At 47.0% G+C, this 19,468-nt stretch overlaps 2 protein-coding genes across 4 annotated transcripts; one reads left to right on the top strand and one right to left on the bottom strand.

The window, feature by feature from the left end:
- Positions 1–482: 482 nt before the first annotated feature.
- On the top strand, positions 483–4,097 carry LOC120672457 (disease resistance protein SUMM2-like). The gene has a single exon (XM_039952857.1). It carries the CDS (start codon positions 1,005–1,007, stop codon positions 3,726–3,728), a length of 2,724 nt encoding a protein of 907 aa, XP_039808791.1. The 5' UTR covers positions 483–1,004; the 3' UTR covers positions 3,729–4,097.
- Positions 4,098–13,944: 9,847 nt separating this feature from the next.
- LOC120672459 lies at positions 13,945–18,522 on the bottom strand. Of its 3 annotated transcripts, none has more exons than XM_039952860.1 (14): positions 17,603–18,522; positions 17,212–17,387; positions 16,933–17,100; positions 16,655–16,813; positions 16,385–16,548; positions 16,185–16,257; positions 16,017–16,097; positions 15,787–15,867; positions 15,557–15,637; positions 15,327–15,407; positions 15,097–15,177; positions 14,739–14,786; positions 14,558–14,611; positions 13,945–14,334 (listed from the first exon to the last, which is right to left on the bottom strand). In XM_039952860.1, the coding sequence occupies exons 1-14, from the start codon at positions 17,817–17,819 to the stop codon at positions 14,251–14,253; spliced, it is 1,548 nt and encodes a 515-aa protein (XP_039808794.1). In that variant the 5' UTR covers positions 17,820–18,522; the 3' UTR covers positions 13,945–14,250. The 3 variants fall into 3 exon arrangements, with proteins under 3 accessions (XP_039808794.1, XP_039808793.1, XP_039808795.1); XM_039952859.1 differs by having other exon boundaries at positions 14,739–14,810; positions 17,603–18,518; XM_039952861.1 differs by lacking the exons at positions 15,327–15,407; positions 15,557–15,637; positions 15,787–15,867 and having other exon boundaries at positions 14,739–14,810; positions 17,603–18,521.
- Positions 18,523–19,468: the final 946 nt, after the last annotated feature.

Raw genomic sequence — 19,468 nt, 5'->3', positions numbered from 1 at the left:
TTGAGCCAAATTAGTCGAACACTAATTACTAAATAAAAACGAAAATGCTATAGTAGCCAAACCCAAAAAAATTATCAAACTAAACACGCCCTCATTTCAGCAGGTGTGGATCTTCAAGTTTTCAGCAGAGAGCAGATGGATCCACCAGTTCATCTGCATCTGCAACCCGAGTCCAAACACAGAGCCGGCCCCACCTGTCGACGGTCGAAGAGGCGATTGTTTCCTGGACCACGTTTCTTTGATCGAAAAGTCCGCACACATCGGCAACTAGCACAATTTTTTTACTGCTTTTACAACTCGCAAACATGCTCGGTTGGTCATTCATGCTCCTAGATCAGATCGTATCACGTTTGCCAGTCCGGCGTGAGTACTTTTTATTCTCTTCCACAGGTGGCAAAAACAAAGCCAAAGTCTCGAATAAACAACTCGCCGGGCTCCTCGCAAAAAGAAAAAAGAAAAGAAAAAACGCCGGGGCGCCATCGGGATCCTGTCATCGTGCTCGTGCCGTGCCCAAGTCAAGTCGTCTCTCACACAGTCACTCCCCACCTTCCCCGCACGGCGCGAGTCTCTGCTTGCGTCAGCGCCTCTGCGCAGTCATCTTCCACACCGCAGGCCTGAGTTTTTCTTGGTTTCTTCCCTCCTTCCGTTTCATCGCTGGGAGTTGCCATCAGCACCCACCGCTTGCCCACCGCTCCGATCTCTGAGCTCAGAGACCTACCAATTTGTCCATTTCCCGTGGCCTCCCCCAAAAAATTCCAACCGATTCGTCAGTACCTTCCGAGTTCCCCAGAATCCCCAGTTGATGCCACCCACAGATTGCATCTTGGTGGATTCCTCCGGCCCGCAGATCCTATGCGCATCAGCTCCACCAACGGGGATTAGGCCTTGCTCGGCTTCTCCAGCGCCAAGATCCTCCGGTCCGTGCCAATTTTGAGTTCTTGGCTCCGAGGGGAACCAAGGATTAGCGCTTTCTTGCTGAAGATTCGGGCTTCGTGCTCGCGGAGATGGAGTTCGTGGCGTCCATCATCGACACGGTGTTCCGGCCGCTCAAGGACTACTTCGCGCGGACCGTCGGCTACGTCATGTCCTGCGGCGACTACATCGACTTGATGATCCACGAGATGAGCGAGCTCAAGAGCAAGCGCGACGACGTCCAGCGCATGGTCGACGCCTCCGAGCGCCAGGGCATGGAGGCCACCAGCCAGGTCACGTGGTGGCTCGAGCGCGTTTCCATCCTCGAGGGCCGGGTCGAGGCCATCACCGTCGACTTCCAGGAGCGCCAGGAGCTCCCGCCGGAGCAGGCCCCCGGCGTCAAGGCCACCTACCTCCTCAGCAAGATGGCCGACGAGGCGCGCGCAGAGGCCGTCGACCTCAAGGACAAGGCCGAATTCCAGAAGGTCGCGGACGAGCTCGTGCAGCTCCGCTTCGAGGAGATGCCCAGCGCGCCCGTCCTAGGCAGGGACGCGCTCCTCCAGGAGCTCGACACCTGCGTCCGGGACGGCGACGTGGGCATCGTCGGCATCTACGGCATTGCCGGGGTCGGCAAGACCGCGCTGCTCAACAAGTTCAACAACGACTTCCTCATCAACTCCCCTGACATCAATGTTGCCATCTACATCGAGGTCGGCAAGGACTACAATCTTGATGATATCCAGAGGATCATCGGTGACCGGCTCGGCGTGTCGTGGGAGAACCGGACGCCCAAGGAGCGTGCCGGGGTGCTCTACAGGGTGCTCAGCAAGATGAATTTCGTGCTGCTGCTGGATGATGTCTGGGAGCCACTCAATTTCCGGATGCTCGGCATCCCGGTGCCCAAGCACAGCTCCAAGAGCAAGATTGTCTTGACAACGAGGATCGAGGATGTGTGCGACCGCATGGATGTTCGCCGCAAGCTCAAGATGGAGTGTCTGCCCTGGGAACCAGCGTGGGAGCTTTTTCGCGAGAAGGTCGGTGATCACCTGATGACTGCTAGCCCGGAGATCCGGCTCCAAGCGCAGGCACTGGCCACAAAGTGCGGTGGGCTGCCCCTTGCGCTTATCACTGTTGGTCGGGCGATGGCCAGCAAGCGCACCGCAAAAGAGTGGAAGCATGCCATTACTGTGCTTAAGATTGCCCCATGGCAGCTTCTTGGCATGGAACTTGATGTTCTTGAGCCTCTCAAGAAGAGTTATGATAACTTGCCCAGCGACAAACTAAGGCTCTGCCTATTATATTGCTCACTGTTCCCGGAGGAGTTCTCCATTTCCAAGGATTGGATCATAGGCTACTGCATTGGTGAAGGTTTTATAGATGACTTGTACACTGAGATGGATGAAATATACAACAAGGGGCATGACCTTCTTGGTGATCTAAAGATTGCCTCTTTGCTGGAGAAAGGTGAAGATGAGGATCATATCAAAATGCATCCAATGGTCCGTGCTATGGCTCTATGGATAGCATCGGATTTTGGCGAGAAGGAGACCAAATGGCTTGTCCGTGCCGGAGTTGGGCTGAAGGAGGCACCAGGTGCAGAGAAGTGGAGCGATGCTGAGCGGATCTCTTTCATGCGAAACAACATTCTTGAGCTGTATGAGAAGCCTGAATGCCCTTTACTGAAGACTTTGATGCTACAAGGCAACCCTGGGTTGGACAAGATATGTGATGGCTTCTTCCAGTTCATGCCATCTCTCAGAGTGTTAGATTTGTCCCACACTTCTATCAGCGAATTACCTTCAGGGATCAGTTCATTGGTTCAGTTGCAGTATCTGGATTTGTATAACACAAACATCAGGTCCCTGCCAAGGGAGCTAGGATCACTAGCAACTCTGCGATTCTTGCTTCTCTCACATATGCCACTAGAGATGATCCCAGGTGGTGTTATATGCAGCCTCACTATGTTGCAAGTCTTGTACATGGATCTCAGCTATGGAGATTGGAAGGTTGGCGCAAGTGGAAATGGTGTTGAATTTCAGGAGCTCGAGAACCTGCGCAGGCTCAAGGCGCTAGACATCACAATACAATCACCTGAGGCCTTGGAGCGGTTGTCTCGGTCATATCGCCTTGCTGGTTCCACAAGAAATATACTGATAAAGACTTGTTCCAGCATGACGAAGATAGAGCTTCCTACGAGCCACCTCTGGAAGAACATGACTAACCTGAAGAGAGTGTGGATTGCAAGCTGCAGCAACTTAGCGGAGGTAATAATTGATGGCAGCAAAGAAACTGTTGGCAGCAATGCGCTCCCCCGTGCCATCTTGCAAGCCCGGGCTGAACTTGTAGATGAAGAGCAGCCCATCCTTCCAACCCTGCATGATATCATCCTTCAGGGACTCCATAAGGTAAAGATCATCTACAAAGGCGGATGCCTACAGAATCTATCATCACTGTTCATCTGGTATTGCCATGGGCTGGAAGAGCTGATTACTGTCAGTGAAGAGCAAGATGCAGCGGCAAGTGGCGGAGAACAAGCTTCGGGAGCGTTTAGAGTTATCACACCCTTCCCCAACCTCCAAGAGCTGTATCTCCATGGCTTGGCAAAGTTCAGGAGGCTGAGCAGCAATACATGTACGCTGCACTTCCCATCGCTTCAGAGCCTGAAGATTGTTGAGTGCCCAAATCTGAAGAAGCTGAAACTTTCTGCTGGAGGGCTCAATGTGATACAATGCTCAAGGGAATGGTGGGATGGGCTGGAGTGGGATGATGCTGAAGTCAGAGCTTCATATGAGGACCTGTTCCGCCCATTGCACTGAATTCAGTTCTGGTTACTAGAGGTTCTGAACTTTAGGAGATTGGTGATTGGTCATTCCCCGTGCATACAAAAGATTGCCTGAATTCAGAGATTGCTAGTCTGCAGTTGGTGTAATCTTGCTTATCTGATCATTTGTGTAGTTCAGGATTTCAAGGTTGTGTTGTCCATCTTGCATGGAAGTGCAAGTTTGGCGATTCTAGTTTTTCGCACAGCCTTATCTTCTACATACATGTATCATGTATGCCAGCAGGAAACTAGCGAGGGTAACTACCGAGTTCTCCAAAACAGTATGACTGAAAGATGCCATCATTTCTCTGTTTTTGCATTCTCTGAGAAACGTGTTGAGGTTGGGAGGTGGCCATTGTTTTTCCTTTTATAGATGCCATCATTTCTCTTTTTTTTTTCTTTCTCCGAGAAACCATTTGAGATTAGGAGGCGGCCATTGTTTTTCCTTGTATGAGTTGAACGGTGGTTCATTCATTTGTGACTGGGTCAAAAACTCCGAATTGTGATAGACTCTCTGGACGAGTGCCGTCGAAGAACCGCGCCCGACAGAGAAAGTCCAGCGCTGGACAAAACCAGGTTCTCGGTACAGCAACAAAATGCCCCAAACACGGCAAAAAATGACTGGCTGCCCAGAGTCCCGAATTGCACAGCAGAGAGCCATAGATAAGGTTTTTGACCGGTTGACCTGTTCAATTCAAGTTCAGCCTAGTGAGCTCAGCCGAGGCGAAAAGGGGTCGGTGTTCTTGGGCTGGGCCGGCCTGGATGGACCTTAAATTTCTCTCCATCATTTTTGGCGTAGACAAGTTAGTTTGGCAGTCCTGCTTGTAATTCTATGGATCAGAAGTCCTGTTTGGTCTCGACATTATTCCACCTTATATTCTACATCCTATTTGTTCCAATGATAAGTTATGCATAAATCATAATCCTAATTACAAGATTAGGAAATGAAGTTATACTCTGATTTATTAATGATTGCCATTTTGACATGGAAATTAAACTTGAGTTTCACCATGGTCCATTACAGTATAGCAAAATTATACAGTATAGATGAAATATTGCGTATAGGTTCCTGATATTTTTTTTCTAACACATGATTTGTTATAAATTTTTGTGAGCTATATTTTTCATATTGACAATTAACAACTAACATTGCATAACTAGTATTGAAGAAAGAGCATGGTTATATACCCCATCTGTTTCTGAATATATGGCATTTAATTTGTCCTAAATGTCATCTATTATCTTATTATTTGGCCAACAAACGAAGCCTCTACGTTCGCTCTAAAGGTCTAGAAATTCCCACATTAATAAAAAAATAGAAAAATAAAAATTACCCACCACTGCCATTATAATAAAATTAGCCTAAAATACTTGTGTGTCTAATTAAAAATTACCCATCAATGCCATTATGAAAAATTAAAAATAAAATACCATTTAGTATGTATGAGTTACAAATATACTATTAATAAAAACTAAAGCTAACAAAAATCAATCAAAATAAAAAGAAAATAAGAATAATTATATGCATAATATTATTAAAGCTCAACAAATCAAATTGTTATTATAGGTAGATCATATTTGAATTGTTTTAACCAATAATAAGACATAATTTACGATAATGAATAGGGTGATGTATGGTAACAAATAGTATAATCTTTAAAAAATCATAAGGATACAACGACATATAAATTTTTGAATTTTCAATACTAGCCGCGTAAATGCGCGGGCGATACGCCTAGTATATTTTAAAATGAATGGAGTATTAACTTTTTGGCTATCAGTCATGCAAGATGCATATACATCGGATCAGTGAATTATGTGCCTATGCTTGTAATTTTCATCTTTTGAATATGTTATATTCTGTAATCCTTGTAGCCAATACTTCCATATACTAAGACACCAACACTCTTATGTGTTTTATGATTTTCAGATACAATGGGCTGGCTTTGATAAACTCGATGTGGGGGTGGGATGCTACGACAAGTCTTGTTATTAGCTTACAAATCTGGCTTCCAAGTATGGGATGTGGAACATCCTGATGATGTACGGCAGCTGGAATCCAGACACAACTGCGCAGTTTCTTTCATACAGCTTCTGATGGATCCATTTTTCACAATAAAATCTGAAGACAGATTTGCAGATGCACGGCCATTGCTAGCTCTTGCTTGTGAAGAAACTTACACTGGAAGTGGAAACAACCATGACGCTAATGTTCCTATTTTTGATGGAACAAATGGTGTTTTCCATAATATAGGCAGTGAAAATCTTCCTACTGTCATTCGATTTTATTCATTGATGACCCATGAATATGTGCATACATTGAGGTTCAGATCAGCTGTTTATTCAATAAGGTGCAGTCCAAGAGTTGTAGCTGTTTCACAGGCTACTCATGAGTGATCCTAATGGGAAAGAATACGTTTTGCAGATACATTGTTTTGACGCTGCGACAAAGGAGTGAGAATACACTGTTCTCACCAGTCCTACAGCTTCATAAATTATAGGTTATGGGCCACTTGGACTGGGCCCTAGATGGATTGCATACTCTGGAATTCCAGTTCCTGTTCCAGGTACAGGACGTGTTAGCCCTCGGCTTCTTAGTCTGTCTCCCTTTGTTCCACCTCCTGGTTCGAATGGTAGTGTGGTGGCATACTATGCAAAAGAGTCAAGCAAACAACTGGCTGCTGGCATTGTAACACTTGGTGATGTTGGATACAAGAAGATATCCAAGTATTGTGCAGATTTCATTCCGAATGGTAATGGTATCGTAAAGCAAAGGAGTTCTGGCTACAAAGCAAATGGAGAAACAAATGGGCACCTCATTGACAGTGAATATGCTGGAACGGGAGATACTTCTTACACAGTAGATATTTATCATGGTTAATTCTGATATCTTGAATGTCGTTAGGAAATTTCTTGACACTGTTGCTGGCTTTATCATGTAACTAATAATAGTAACAGTCAAACAACTTTAAGGCCAGTAGGGACCTCGAAACCCACCGACCAGTTGGCTAACTATATGTTGATGCTACATAAATATGCTTGTGTAGATTGTTTACCACTTCACTTTAGTGAATAAAGTAAAGCAGGAGTTTTATTGATTTGTTTGATTTTGGTGAATAAAGTATGAACAATATTACCCTAAATACTAGACCGGATGGTGCACTAGGAAATGTGGATAGATTATTTTTTGGCCTGGATGGAATTCAAAAAAAAAAAAGAGTACCCGATGGATTGATTTTTTCCCCCTTACCCCTGTGATTAACAAGTATTTAGGAAGCATTTGATTGGGTTGTTTTGCTCCGTGATCCGTTTACATGGATATTGGATACCGTTACTTCTTGTTTGCTTCAGATATGCTGTAATCAGATCATGGTGGGATCTTTTACTTGCCTGTCCAAAGTGGTTACCGCCCGCCTCTTGGCGTTAAGCGATACCTTTTGACGTATTGATGTTTGATACCGTCACACTTAAATAACGAAGCAAATGGTGGAATCATCCATTCCGAAGCTGATATTGCTAGACAGATTCTGTATATTCTTGTGTGTGGGTCCTGCGCTAGGCATGTATAAGCCGGCCGGCCCTGTGTTTGGTTAGAGAGATATGGTTAGTTAGAGTCCTGAGTAGATTTGGTTTCGGGGTTTCCTTTAGCCCCAACCTATTCTTAGCCCTATATATGTAACCTGTATATCTCCCAATTAATCAAGCAATTATTCCACATAAATTACATATCTTTCATGGTATCATGAGACTAGGTTTTCTCCTTCCGCTGCCGGCACCGCTGTACGCCCCCCCTCACCGGCGCTGCTCCTAGCGCGCCTCTGCGCTGCCCGCCGGCGCTGCACCCTGCGCGCCCGCCCGGCCTAGCGCCGTGTCTTCCGGTGGCGACGACGACGCCACCAAAGCTGCTGCCGCCAAGGCTGCTGCTACCTCCTCTCCCGAAGTCGACGCTGAAGCTGCACGCGCCGCTCGCCTTGCTGCAGAGGAAGCGTACGCAGCCGAGGCAGCCCGAGCTGCTTCCCTGGCCCGCGCCGAGGAAACTGAGCGGGAGGCCGCCACCGCTCAGGCCGATCTCGATGCCGCCGCCACTCGTCTCCGTGCCGCGCAGGAGCGCGCTGCTGCCGAGCGTGCCGCGGCCGCGCCCTCCAAGGAAGATGACGCCGACGCCTTCCACCACGGCGAAGACGACATCGACAACCCTTCTCTCCAGGCCGCTCTTCTCCAACAGGAGGCCGCCGTCCTCCTCAATCTCGATGTGCAAGCCGTCTCTGTCCAGAGCATCCAGACTCTAGTCCCGCTGCTCCTGGACATCAACTCCACCTTCTACGCCCGCCGGAAGGAGTCCTTCCTCGACGTCCTCGGAAAGTACTCGCTGGAACGCCATGTTCTCTCCGACGCCGTCGCCCCTGCTTCTCCTTCCTGGGTGAGGATGAATTGTGTCGTCTGCACCTGGCTGCTCGGCGCCATCTCCGATGATCTCGCCGACTCTGTCTCCGAGCGCGGCGCCTCTGTTCGTACGATTTGGCTCGCTATCGAGTCCCAATTCCTTGGGAACCGTACCACCCGAGCTCTCTACACCGACCAAGAGTTCCGGGCCTTTTCCCAAGGTGATCTCTCCATCGTCGACTACTGCCGCCGCTTCAAACGCATGGCGGAAGATCTTCGGGACCTCAGCCAACCGATCTCCGAGGAGACGCTCGTCCTCAACATCATCCTTGGGCTTAATGAGCGCTTCAGCGCCCTTGGTCTTCATCTTCGCCGCAGTACCCCTCTCCCTTCCTTCCTCTAGGTGCGTGACGACCTTCGTCTCGAGGAGCTGACCATGGCCAAAGCTCCCCCCGCCGCTGCCCTCACCGCCCTCTCCGGCTCCAGCACCGGCGGCTCTGGCGGGTCCAAGCCACCGGCCCCGGCGCCACCTCGACCACCGCAACAGCAGGACTCCGCCCCGAAGACGCCACAGCAGCCGGCGTCCAACTCCGGGGGCGGCGACTTCCAGCGCGGCAAGCGCTTCAACGAAGGCGGCGGTGGCGGGGGGATCCTCCGCTGGCGGTGCCCCCGGAAGCGCATCTGGCGGTGGCTCTTCCTCCCCTGCGACGGCTCCTCTGACCAGCGCCAGCTTCTACAACCAGTGGACCGGCGGGATCTACATGTGGCCGGGTCCACGGGCCCCGATGCCTCCGCGGGCCGCTCCTCCAGCCCAGCACCAGACCTACGTTGCAAGCCTACCTGGCCAATGGGCTGGCCAGTGGGGTGTTCCCTCCCCTGCCGCGCCACTGTCTCCGGGCTGGGATCAGCAGGCTCTAGCGGCCCAATTCCAGACCATGTCGCTCCAACAGCCGCCGCAACAAGATTGGTATTTTGATACCCGTGCTACCTCTCATATGGCTTCCAATGCTGGTATACTCTCAATCTCCTCTGTTCCTTCCTGTCACTCTCCTTCATCTATTATTGTTGGCAATGGGAATCTCCTTCCCGTGGTCTCCACCGGCAGTATTGTCCTTCCACATAACCTCCATCTTAATAAAGTTTTGGTTTCTCCTAACCTTATTAAGAATCTTATTTCCGTTCGCCAGTTCACTATCAACAATAACTGCACTGTGGAATTTGACCCCTTTGGTTGCTCTGTGAAGGATCTTCCCACTTGGAACGAGATCGTCAGATGTAACAGCTCCGGACCTCTCTATCCGTTGCAGCTTCCGGCATCCGCCCTCCTTGCGTTCAGCACTTCCTCGCTTTGGCATCAGCGTCTTGGGCACCCTGGTCTTGAAGTTTTGTCTAGATTAGAACATTCTTCCGCCATTCTTTGTAATAAAATTGCTAGCAACTCTATTTGTCATGCATGTCAACTTGATCATCATGTTCGTCTTCCTTTTCATACGTCATCATCCCGCGCCTCGCGCCCCTTTGAGTTAATACATTGTGATCTCTGGACCTCGCCAGTAACTAGTTTCTCGGGTCATAAATATTACCTCGTTATTCTTGATGACTTCTCTCACTATTTATGGACCTTCCCTCTCCGCCTCAAATCTGACACCTTCTCCACTTTGTCTGATTTCTTTGCCTATGTGCGCACACAATTTAACACTAGTGTGCAGGGCCTTCAGTGTGATAACGGCAGGGAGTTTGATAACTCCAGCTCGCGCATCTTCTTCCTTGCCAATGGCGTTCATTTGCGCATGTCCTGCCCTCATACTTCACCACAGAATGGTAAGGCTAAACACATTATTCGCACCATTAATAATGTCGTTCACTCCCTTCTGTTTCAGGCTAGCATCCCCCCAGGTTTTGGGCTGACGCACTTAACACTGCTACACATCTCCTGAATATTCTACCCACCAAGACGCTCGATTTTTCTACGCCGCATCTCTCCCTCTTTGGTACACCACCGTCATATGACCACCTGCGCGTCTTTGGGTGTAAGTGCTACCCCAACCTTTCCGCCACCGCCACTAATAAACTCGCTCCTCGTTCCGCCTTGTGTGTATTCCTTGGCTATTCTCTTCACCACAAGGGCTATCTCTGTCTTGATCGTCATACTAATCGGATCATCATCTCTCGCCATGTGATTTTTTAGGAGACTTTCTTTCCCTTTGCGGAAACATCTCCGTTTCCCTCACGTGCGGATTTCGACTTTTTGGGCGAGTTCACTAATCCGGTGGTCGTTCCTTTTCCACCATCACCGCATCTGTTGCCTGCAGGTACTACCGATGACAGCACCATGCAGTCCCGCATGGTTGCTGCCCTTCCCGGCGATCTACCTTCTCCTGCGCCACCTGCGGTCTCTGCACCAGCTACGCCATGCGCGGCCCCGACGTCTCCCGCTGCGCCACGCGTGGCCTCGACGCCCTCTGCTGCGCCACGCACGGCCATGACCCTCTCTGCTGCGCCACGCGCGGCCCCAACATTCTCAGCTGTGCCATGCACGGCTCCTTCACCGACTTCAGTTACGCCATGCGCGGCACCGTCGCCACCCACGGCTTCGTCCTCCCCTAGTGGTTCTGATGCTGCACCACCACTAGGACGCTTCGGCTTGGTGTACTCTCGGCGCCCCGCGGCTCAGCCTACTTCTCCGACGCCCGTCACGGCTGCACCTGCTGCTCCCCTCCCTCGTGGCGCCGTACGAGTCGACCCTGTGACCAACCAGCATGGCATGGTCACTAGGGCCAAGCGTGGCATTCGCCTGCCGGCCCTGTATCATACGACGCCCCTATCACCGATTCCTCGGACATATCGTGCCGCCCTTGCCGATCCCAATTGGCGTGCTGCAATGGAAGCTGAGTACTCTGCCCTCCTGTCTAATAACACTTGGGATCTCCTTCCTCGACCACCTCAGTGTAATGTTGTCACCGGCAAGTGGATTTTCAAGCATAAATTCAAGACTGATGTGTCCTTTGAGCGCTGCAAAGCTCGTTGGGTACTTCGTGGATTTACTCAGCGTCCTAGAATTGATTTTGCTGAAACCTTCAGTCCGGTAGTCAAGCCTGCTACAGTCGGACGGTTGTATCTCTGGCTCTGTCACGCTCCTGGCCTGTTCATCAGCTTGATGTCAACAATGCTTTCCTGCAAGGCAATCTATCTGAGACGGTCTATTGCGCTCAGCCTTCTGGATTCGAGGACTCCACACATCTAGACTATGTGTGCCGGCTTAATCGCTCGCTTTATGGTCTTAAGCAGGCACCTCGTGCATGGTACAACCAGTTTGCTTCATATCTTCTGCAGCTTGGTTTTGTCGAAGCTAAGTCAGACACTTCTCTGTTCATCTACCATCGTGGTGAGGATGTGGTCTATCTTTTGTTGTATGTTGATGATATTGGTCTGACGGCTTCCTCTGCTGGTCTTCTGTGGTGCACCATCACCTCTCTTCAACAGGAATTCTCACTGAAGTATCTTGACGCCCTTCATCAGTTCCTTGGCATGCAGGTCCAACGAGTGGGTTCAGATCTCTTTCTCTCTCAGTGGCAGTACATGGTTGAGATCCTTGAGCGGGCTGGCATGGCAGATTGCAAGCCCTGCTCCACACCTGTGGACCTGAATCCGAAGCTGTCAGCTGATGGTGCTCCTATTTCAGATCATACGGATTTTCGCAATCTTGCTGGTGCCCTCCAATATCTTACTTTCACCAGGCCAGATATCTCTTATGCGGTTCAGCAAGTCTGTCTTCACATGCATGATCCCCGGGAGCTTCACCTCACTGCTCTGAAGCGCATCCTGCGCTATGTTCGTGGCACGTTACATATGGGTTTGTTCCTGCGCCCCTCTACTCAGTCAGATTTGGTGGTCTACTCTGATGCTGATTGGGCTGGCTGTCCAGATACACGCAAGTCTACCTCAGGCTATGCTGTTTTCCTGGGTGATAATCTGATCTCCTGGTCGTCCAAGCGTCAGAACACTGTTTCCCGCTCCAGTGCAAAGGCCGAGTATCGAGCTGTCGCTAATGCAGTTGCTGAAGCCACCTGGTTACGCCAACTCCTGTCTGAGCTGCACACTCTTTTGCGCAAGACAACCTTGGTGTACTGCGGCAACATCATTGTTGTCTATATGTCCTCCAATCTCGTTCAGCATCAGCGTACCAAACATGTGGAGATCGATCTTCATTTCGTTCGGGAGCGCGTTGCACTTGGTGATGTGCGTGTTCTTCATGTCCTGACGACATCTCAGTTTGTCGACATCTTCACCAAGGGATTGCCTTCATCCGTCTTCAAGGAGTTTAGGTCCAGTCTAAATGTTCGGTCACCCGATGATTTGACTGCGGGGGTGTGTTAGACAGATTCTATATATTCTTGTGTGTGGGTCTTGCGCTAGGCATGTATAAGCCGGCCGGCCCTGTGTTTGGTTAGGGAGATATGGTTAGTTAGAGTCCTGAGTAGATTTGGTTTCGGGGTTTCCTTTAGCCCCAAGCTATTCTCAGTCCTATATATGTAACTTGTATATCTCCCAATTAATCAAGCAATTATTCCACAAAAATTACATCTCTTTCAGATATCACTGTGACTTGATTTCATTGCCGTTGCCGTTACCATCAGTTGAACCAAACACACTGTTAGTGTAAACAATTGTTCTTTTATTTTGCAATTAAAGTTACATTAATATGATTATGCCATGTCTTTTCCTACTTCACAGAATGTTGACCTGTAGTTTGTTCCCCTTTGGCAGGTTATTGTTCGAGATATCGTCTCTAAGTTATTGATAGTTCAGTTCAGGGCGCACACTAGTCCCATTTCAGCACTTTACTTTGATCCGAGTGGAACTTTGCTGGTGACAGCATCTGTTCATGGCCAAAACATCAATGTTTTCCGCATTATACCTCCTCCACATGGGACATCAGAAGCAGGTCAAATTGGAACCTATGTTCATCTGTACAAATTACAAAGAGGCATAACCAATGCGGTAAGCTGGCATACCTATTTCTTGCCAATTATTTGTAATATGGTTGACTATAAGGGTATCACTTTTCTTGTAGGTCATAAAAGACATCAGCTTCAGTGATGATAGTGAGTGGATAATGATTAGCTCTTCAAGAGGAACTGGTCATCTGTTTTCAATATCTCCATATAGTGGATCAACAAGATTCCGTTACAGTGATAACTCTGCAGAAAATGATTACATAGTGGATTCATCATCAGTTAATCATACTGCACATTGGTCCCAGAAGTCAGCGCCCTCTTTGAGTCTCAGTCAGAAGACACTTTTCATATCCGGACCTCCTCTCACATTATCTGTTGTTAGTAGAATAAGAAATGGGAGCAACTTGTTTAAGGGTGCTGTCCATGGTGCTGCAGCGTTTGCAACTGGTGCTTCCATGGTACCTTTTTCTGATGAGATTTCTCGTGTGCTGACTAATGTACTTTTACCTCTAGGTTGAACATTCCTGATAACAACAGGTATGGACTGCTTCAGCGACAGAAGTCTGGGATTTCAGAAGATGTTAGACTCTCTCGCAGAAGCAGTTGTAGTTCTTTGGACTGCATGTCTGAAGGGCCCAAGAGCTCTGATGATGGTGGTTTCAGTATATATGTAGTAGATGATAGCAGTGCTGCTGTAAATAACAATCCAAATGTTAAACTTCATGCCGAGCTTGTAAATAATACCGGGAGCCTTAAGTCAGAGGCCCAGCTCGGATTTGTACATAGCAAAGAGGATGGTGAAGATGAAGAGCAACTCCCAGATTTGTACATTTATGCAGGTACACAAACGAAGAAGACAATCATCAGTACTACGGATGGCAACTCGATTAGATAGGATTAATTTGGGTGTGTTCCTCAGAGTGAGAATTCAGCAACCATTTTTTGAGGTACTGCTAAAACCAAAAGGCTGTAAGGGACTGTGTTAGGCATATCAGAAGATACTGTCTACAAGGATTGAGAAAACACCAAACCACCAAGTAAATACTAGTAGTTACTAAATACCAAATCACCACACTGCAAAAGGATTGTATTAAATGTTGCTGACAATAAATGACGAGCAGCAGTGCGTATCAAAGAGCTTTGTTTGAGCGTTCTACATGTGGTCGACAATAACGACTAGACAGAGACTTGGCCATTGTTGCCTGCTGCGCCATTGACCCTTCCTCCTGGTTTCAGCCAACAAAAGCATCCTGCCTTCCACTGTTGCAGAAAATAAATTAGAACGAAAGCATTTAAACATGTCATCAGGTAATAACAAAGTTATGAAAACCAGGTATAAAAGAGCCAGGCGCGCGCGCACACAGAGAGATTTTAGAAAACTCATGTCTCAAACCAAGATCAATTAAGAGATGGCAATATGCCAATAGAATTCATTGAGGCAAGGTACAAGAGTACGGCGATGCTCAAGCTTGCAAAGACGAACCTTTTTGTGCTCCACTTCTGCCTTATTGCTTGCTTTTCCATCGAAGGGACTTGGCTGAATTTTATAAAACACGTGTTTGTTGTCTCAAACTAAGATCAAATAAGAGATGGCAATATGCCAATAGAATTCAATGAGGCAAAGGCACAAGAGTAGGGCAATACTCAAGTTCGCAAAGACAAACCTGCTCCACTTCTGCTTTCTTGCCTGCTTTTTCATCCAAGGGGCTCAGCTGAATTTTCAACATATCCACGAACTAAAATAAGGTTAGTATTAGTGAGGAATTCCAAACATAGTTAACAAATTTAGCCTAGCGGCGCAATTTTCTTTGCAAAAGAATAACAAATTTTCTTTGAAGTCTCTGCCATGGTATCTATTTTCCTTTTCTCCAAGTTGTTTCTTGTTAGTTCCTCCTTGATCAACTTATTATTGGATTCATTCATTCATCCATGGCATATTAGTCAGGAGTTCCACGAGCAAATTTTCGTCATAAAGTTACCAATTTATTTGAGCTAGCCAACCAGTATTCAGAGCGGACTAACCTTATTTTCATTTATCCCATTCCTTTCTCCCAGGTTGTTTCTTGCAACTTCCTTATCGGAGTTCTTGCCGTTGGATTCATCCTAAATCAATGCATATTATTATGAAGTTCCACGAGCAGAGAATAAGGTACCAACTTATTTGAGCTTGGCATATTAGTCAAGTTCCACGAGCAGAACATAAAGGTACCAATTTATTTGAGCTAGCCAACCAGTATTCAGCGCGGACTAACCTTATTTTCATCTATCCCATTCCTTTCTCCCAGGCTGTTTCTTGCAACTTCCTTATTGGAGTTCTTGCCGTTGGATTCATCCTAATTCAATGCATATTATTATGAAGTTCCACAAGCAGAGAATAAGGTACCAACTTATTTGAGCTTGGCATATTAGTCAAGTTCCACGAGCAGAACATAAAGGTACCAATTTATTTGAGCTAGCCAACCAGTATTCAGCGCGGACTAACCTTATTTTCATCTATCCCATTCCTTTCTCCCAGGCTGTTTCTTGCAACTTCCTTATTGGAGTTCTTGCCGTTGGATTCATCCTAATTCAATGCATATTATTATGAAGTTCCACAAGCAGAGAATAAGGTACCAACTTATTTGAGCTTGGCATATTAGTCAAGTTCCACGAGCAGAACATAAAGGTACCAATTTATTTGAGCTAGCCAACCAGTATTCAGCGCGGACTAACCTTATTTTCATCTATCCCATTCCTTTCTCCCAGGCTGTTTCTTGCAACTTCCTTATTGGAGTTCTTGCCGTTGGATTCATCCTAATTCAATGCATATTATTATGAAGTTCCACGAGCAGAGAATAAGGTACCAACTTATTTGAGCTTGGCATATTAGTCAAGTTCCATGAGCAGAACATAAAGGTACCAATTTATTTGAGCTAGCCAACCAGTATTCAGCGCGGACTAACCTTATTTTCATCTATCCCATTCCTTGCTCCCGGGCTGTTTCTTGCTACTTCCTTCTCGGAGTTCTTGCCGTTGGATTCATCCTAATTCAATGCATATTATTATGAAGTTCCACGAGCAGAGCATAAGGTACCAACTTATTTGAGCTAGCAGCCCAATCTTCAGCATACCTCATTTTCATTTATGTCATTCTCTGGAAAGGTGATGCCATCAGATTCACTGCAATTCAAATTCACAGGAATGCTGCCCCAGCACAAAAACACATCACTATTTGTTGTGGCAATGAAAACAAACTTGATATGGAATACTTGTATTTGATATAGTGCTAATAAGAAATATCTGTGCGGAATAATATGTTACCAGGTCATACCCAGTAGGCTCTCCCACAGAAGAACATTCATCTAACATGTCCAACATAACTGACAGGGTACGATCCCGGATAAATGAGGTGTTCAACATGTCCGCATTAGCCTTCTCGTCATGCCAGGGTTTCCTCAGCGACTCACGCATCAACTCAGCCTCTTTCATGATGCCCTAAAAGTTATATTCCAAGCAACACAAAGACACTCATAAGCATCAGAGTATTAATGCTGAAGATTAAGCAGGTCATAGTTTGTTTTGGTAGACTCAAGGCACGTACCATCATGGCAGCAGCGGCAGGAACATATTCATGTTCTCTGTAGGTCATAAAGCTTAAGGCACAGGACCTGATGTCATTGCTCGTAGCGATGGAGAATGTGCATGGAGCAGGCTGACAAGTCAGCAACTGGCACATCAGCTGAGCCTCTTTGGTGATACACTTGAATTACCATGATTTCCAAATGACACAAGAGAGTCAATTTACACACATCATTGGTGAACATATCTCCAAATTAAGGAGCTTGCTTAGTATGCTAGAGGCAGGGAGGGGAGACACACCTTCAATGAAACAGCAGCAGCAGGAAATTCAGATTCCAGAACGTTAGCCATTTGACAAGCAAGCTTGGAGATCTTTTCACTGGTCTGCCTGATCTCCATCTTATCATCAGTAGTAATGCCAGTACAGAGGTCCAGCAGAAACATAAGATAATTCTCCATCTTGATACACTTGAAAACACCGTTTGGCAAATTGTCGTGTGCATATGAAGTAATTAGAAGATGAAGCTAGGAAAATAGAAACTAAACATGATGATTGTAAGGTGGCAGGCAGGAAGCTACCGAGTGGGCTAGAGCTTCCAGGTCATTTCCACGATCATCTCCATTGAGACCGGCGGTATTAGCTTCACTTTGGTTGTGCTTGTAATAATCCTGGAGGTATCTCTTGTATTTGGCCAAAGGATGTACCAGATCCCACGGATATATGTTATCCCATCCCCATGCTCTCTCGAAAAGATCTACACGAGACGGCGAGAGACGGATGAAGTGATTTTACTGATGAAAATGAAATACGGGAGGAAGCGAGACAACTAATTCCCCTAGGAAACGAAACAAAAGAAGAAAAACGAAACTAGAAGTAAAAGAACATTTTAATTGCACCAGGATCGCATCACTAGTGGTGGACTGAGCAAACTCCAATTCCAATGGAGGAGCACACGCAAGCACACCGTACCTGGGTGGTCCAGTATCTCCATCGGCGGCGGTATCGGGTCTTTGCCGCGCTTCTTGTAATATTCCCCATTTTCAGCCCAACGGCGCACCGCCTTCATAACACTTTCTTGCACCGCGGCCGGGTCGACACTGAATAGTACTTGTTCGTCCACCTCATCACCCCAACGGTGCCGCACCTGGTCGAGGTCGAGGGTGCTCAAGTCCATCCAGCCGCGCATGGCGACTGCTGCTAAGTGCTAGCACAAGATGAGCCGTGTGTCTCTTGATTTGTCACAAAATAAGCCCGCAGTGGGCAAGGGCCCAAATGGTATGGTATATCTCTCAACTCGTTTCACAATTTCCACTGCCAGGATAACACACAGGGTGAGCTTTGACGCGACAAAATTCGCTTGGAGCACGGCCGTTGGTTGCTGGCAGCCGATCGAATTCGACAGCGCGTACATGCATGACTAGAATTTATTTAGGACGCTGCATTTTTTTTTTTGAGGAAACGTTTGGGGGTGCTACATCGTACACGAGCAATCGAGCATACGAGAGGACTCAAAGCGAGAGAAAAAAAATAAAAGCAGAGGGTACGGTCGTGCGTAAGTCTGCTAATAGTTTGTGTTGAAATGAGTTTAATGAATTGGATTTTGATATAGATTATGTTTGGGTGGATTCAAATGGGTTGTATTAGCTAATGTGGTGAGTTGGGGTGGGTTCTATGTAAATATGGATTGGAGTGGTTTGGGGTGGGCTGAAATAGATTCTTTATGCAAAGCAGTATGATTATATATAAATGTCGGTCTGTAAGAGCCGGATCTTAAAAATAAAATCTCGTGTTCACATTATAAAAGTTTATCGAAATTGACTGAAATTTGTTAGAGATGGCTCAGTATGACTAGGAGCTACTCTGTGCAAAGTAGCATAACTAGAATTACACGTGGGTCCCACGTCAAGAGCCGGACCCTAGAAATAAAACCTCACGTTCACACTATAAAATTTTCTCGAAATTGACTGAAATTTGTTGGAGATGACTCGGTATGACTAGAAGCTACTCTGTGCAAAGCAGCATGGCTAGAATTACACGTTGGTCCCACGTCAAGAGTCGGACTCTAGAAATAAAACATCGCATTCACACTATAAAATTTTATCGAAATTGACTGAAATTTGTTGGAGATGATTCAATATAACTAGCAGCTACTATGTGCAAAGCGGTGTGGCAAAATCTACACTATAAACTTTTTTTGGAGAAACGGGTTCTTATTGAGTTGTAACTATAGTTTGGCTAATAATTTATTCCATGCGCAACCCGACGAACGAGCATCCGCTTCCTTTCGGCAAGCGCACGCGACCGCGCGCGTCGGCGTCAGCCGTAGTTGAGCCGGAATATGTCATTCTGCACGAAGAAGCTCCCCTGCTCGTTGGGCACCAGCTGAAACATCTGCGAACCCCAAGATCGAACCGCACGCATCATTCAAAACTTGAAACATCGAGCTCAAAATTCAAAGACAGTTCGTGATCGAGACTGTCGTGTGCAAACAATGGACGATGCCGCCGAGATGGAGCGTGCACCTAGGTAGGTAGGTATTACCTGGCTGAACCTGAGCTAGGCCGGTATTACCTGGCTGCACCTAGGCCGGTGGAAAGGCAGAGCGGCTTCATCGATCGGGTTTTCCAATGGAAGGGAGTTCAAAAAGACTCCAGGGACATAATCTTGTATTTTTTCTGCTATGTCAATAGAAATGCACTCGTCGAGTGTTGTTCGTTCAAAAAAAAGACAAGAAACAAAGACAAAAAAAGCAGCAGGAACAATAATATTGCTTGCCCAAAGAGAACTAAAGAAGAGTTTGGCTCTGTTTGGTTACTCCTAGAATTCTAAAAAATA

This window comes from Panicum virgatum, chromosome 5N, assembly GCF_016808335.1.
Source record: "Panicum virgatum strain AP13 chromosome 5N, P.virgatum_v5, whole genome shotgun sequence".
Taxonomy (NCBI): Eukaryota; Viridiplantae; Streptophyta; class Magnoliopsida; order Poales; family Poaceae; genus Panicum; species Panicum virgatum.
The sequence above is the reverse complement of the archived record's forward strand: the minus strand, read 5'-3'. Positions and strand labels throughout refer to the sequence as shown.

Excerpts from the sequence above, each read along its gene's own strand:
- LOC120672457 (XM_039952857.1), top strand. The coding sequence starts at position 1,005 with ATGGAGTTCGTGGCGTCCATCATCGACACGGTGTTCCGGCCGCTCAAG.
- LOC120672459 (XM_039952859.1), bottom strand. The coding sequence starts at position 17,819 with ATGCGCGGCTGGATGGACTTGAGCACCCTCGACCTCGACCAGGTGCGG. Across the intron at positions 17,101-17,211 it reads TGGAAGCTCTAGCCCACTCG|TGTATCAAGATGGAGAATTA; the intron begins GTAGCTTCCTGC and ends GGTGTTTTCAAG. Across the intron at positions 15,408-15,556 it reads ATGGGATAGATGAAAATAAG|GATGAATCCAACGGCAAGAA; the intron begins GTTAGTCCGCGC and ends GCATTGAATTAG.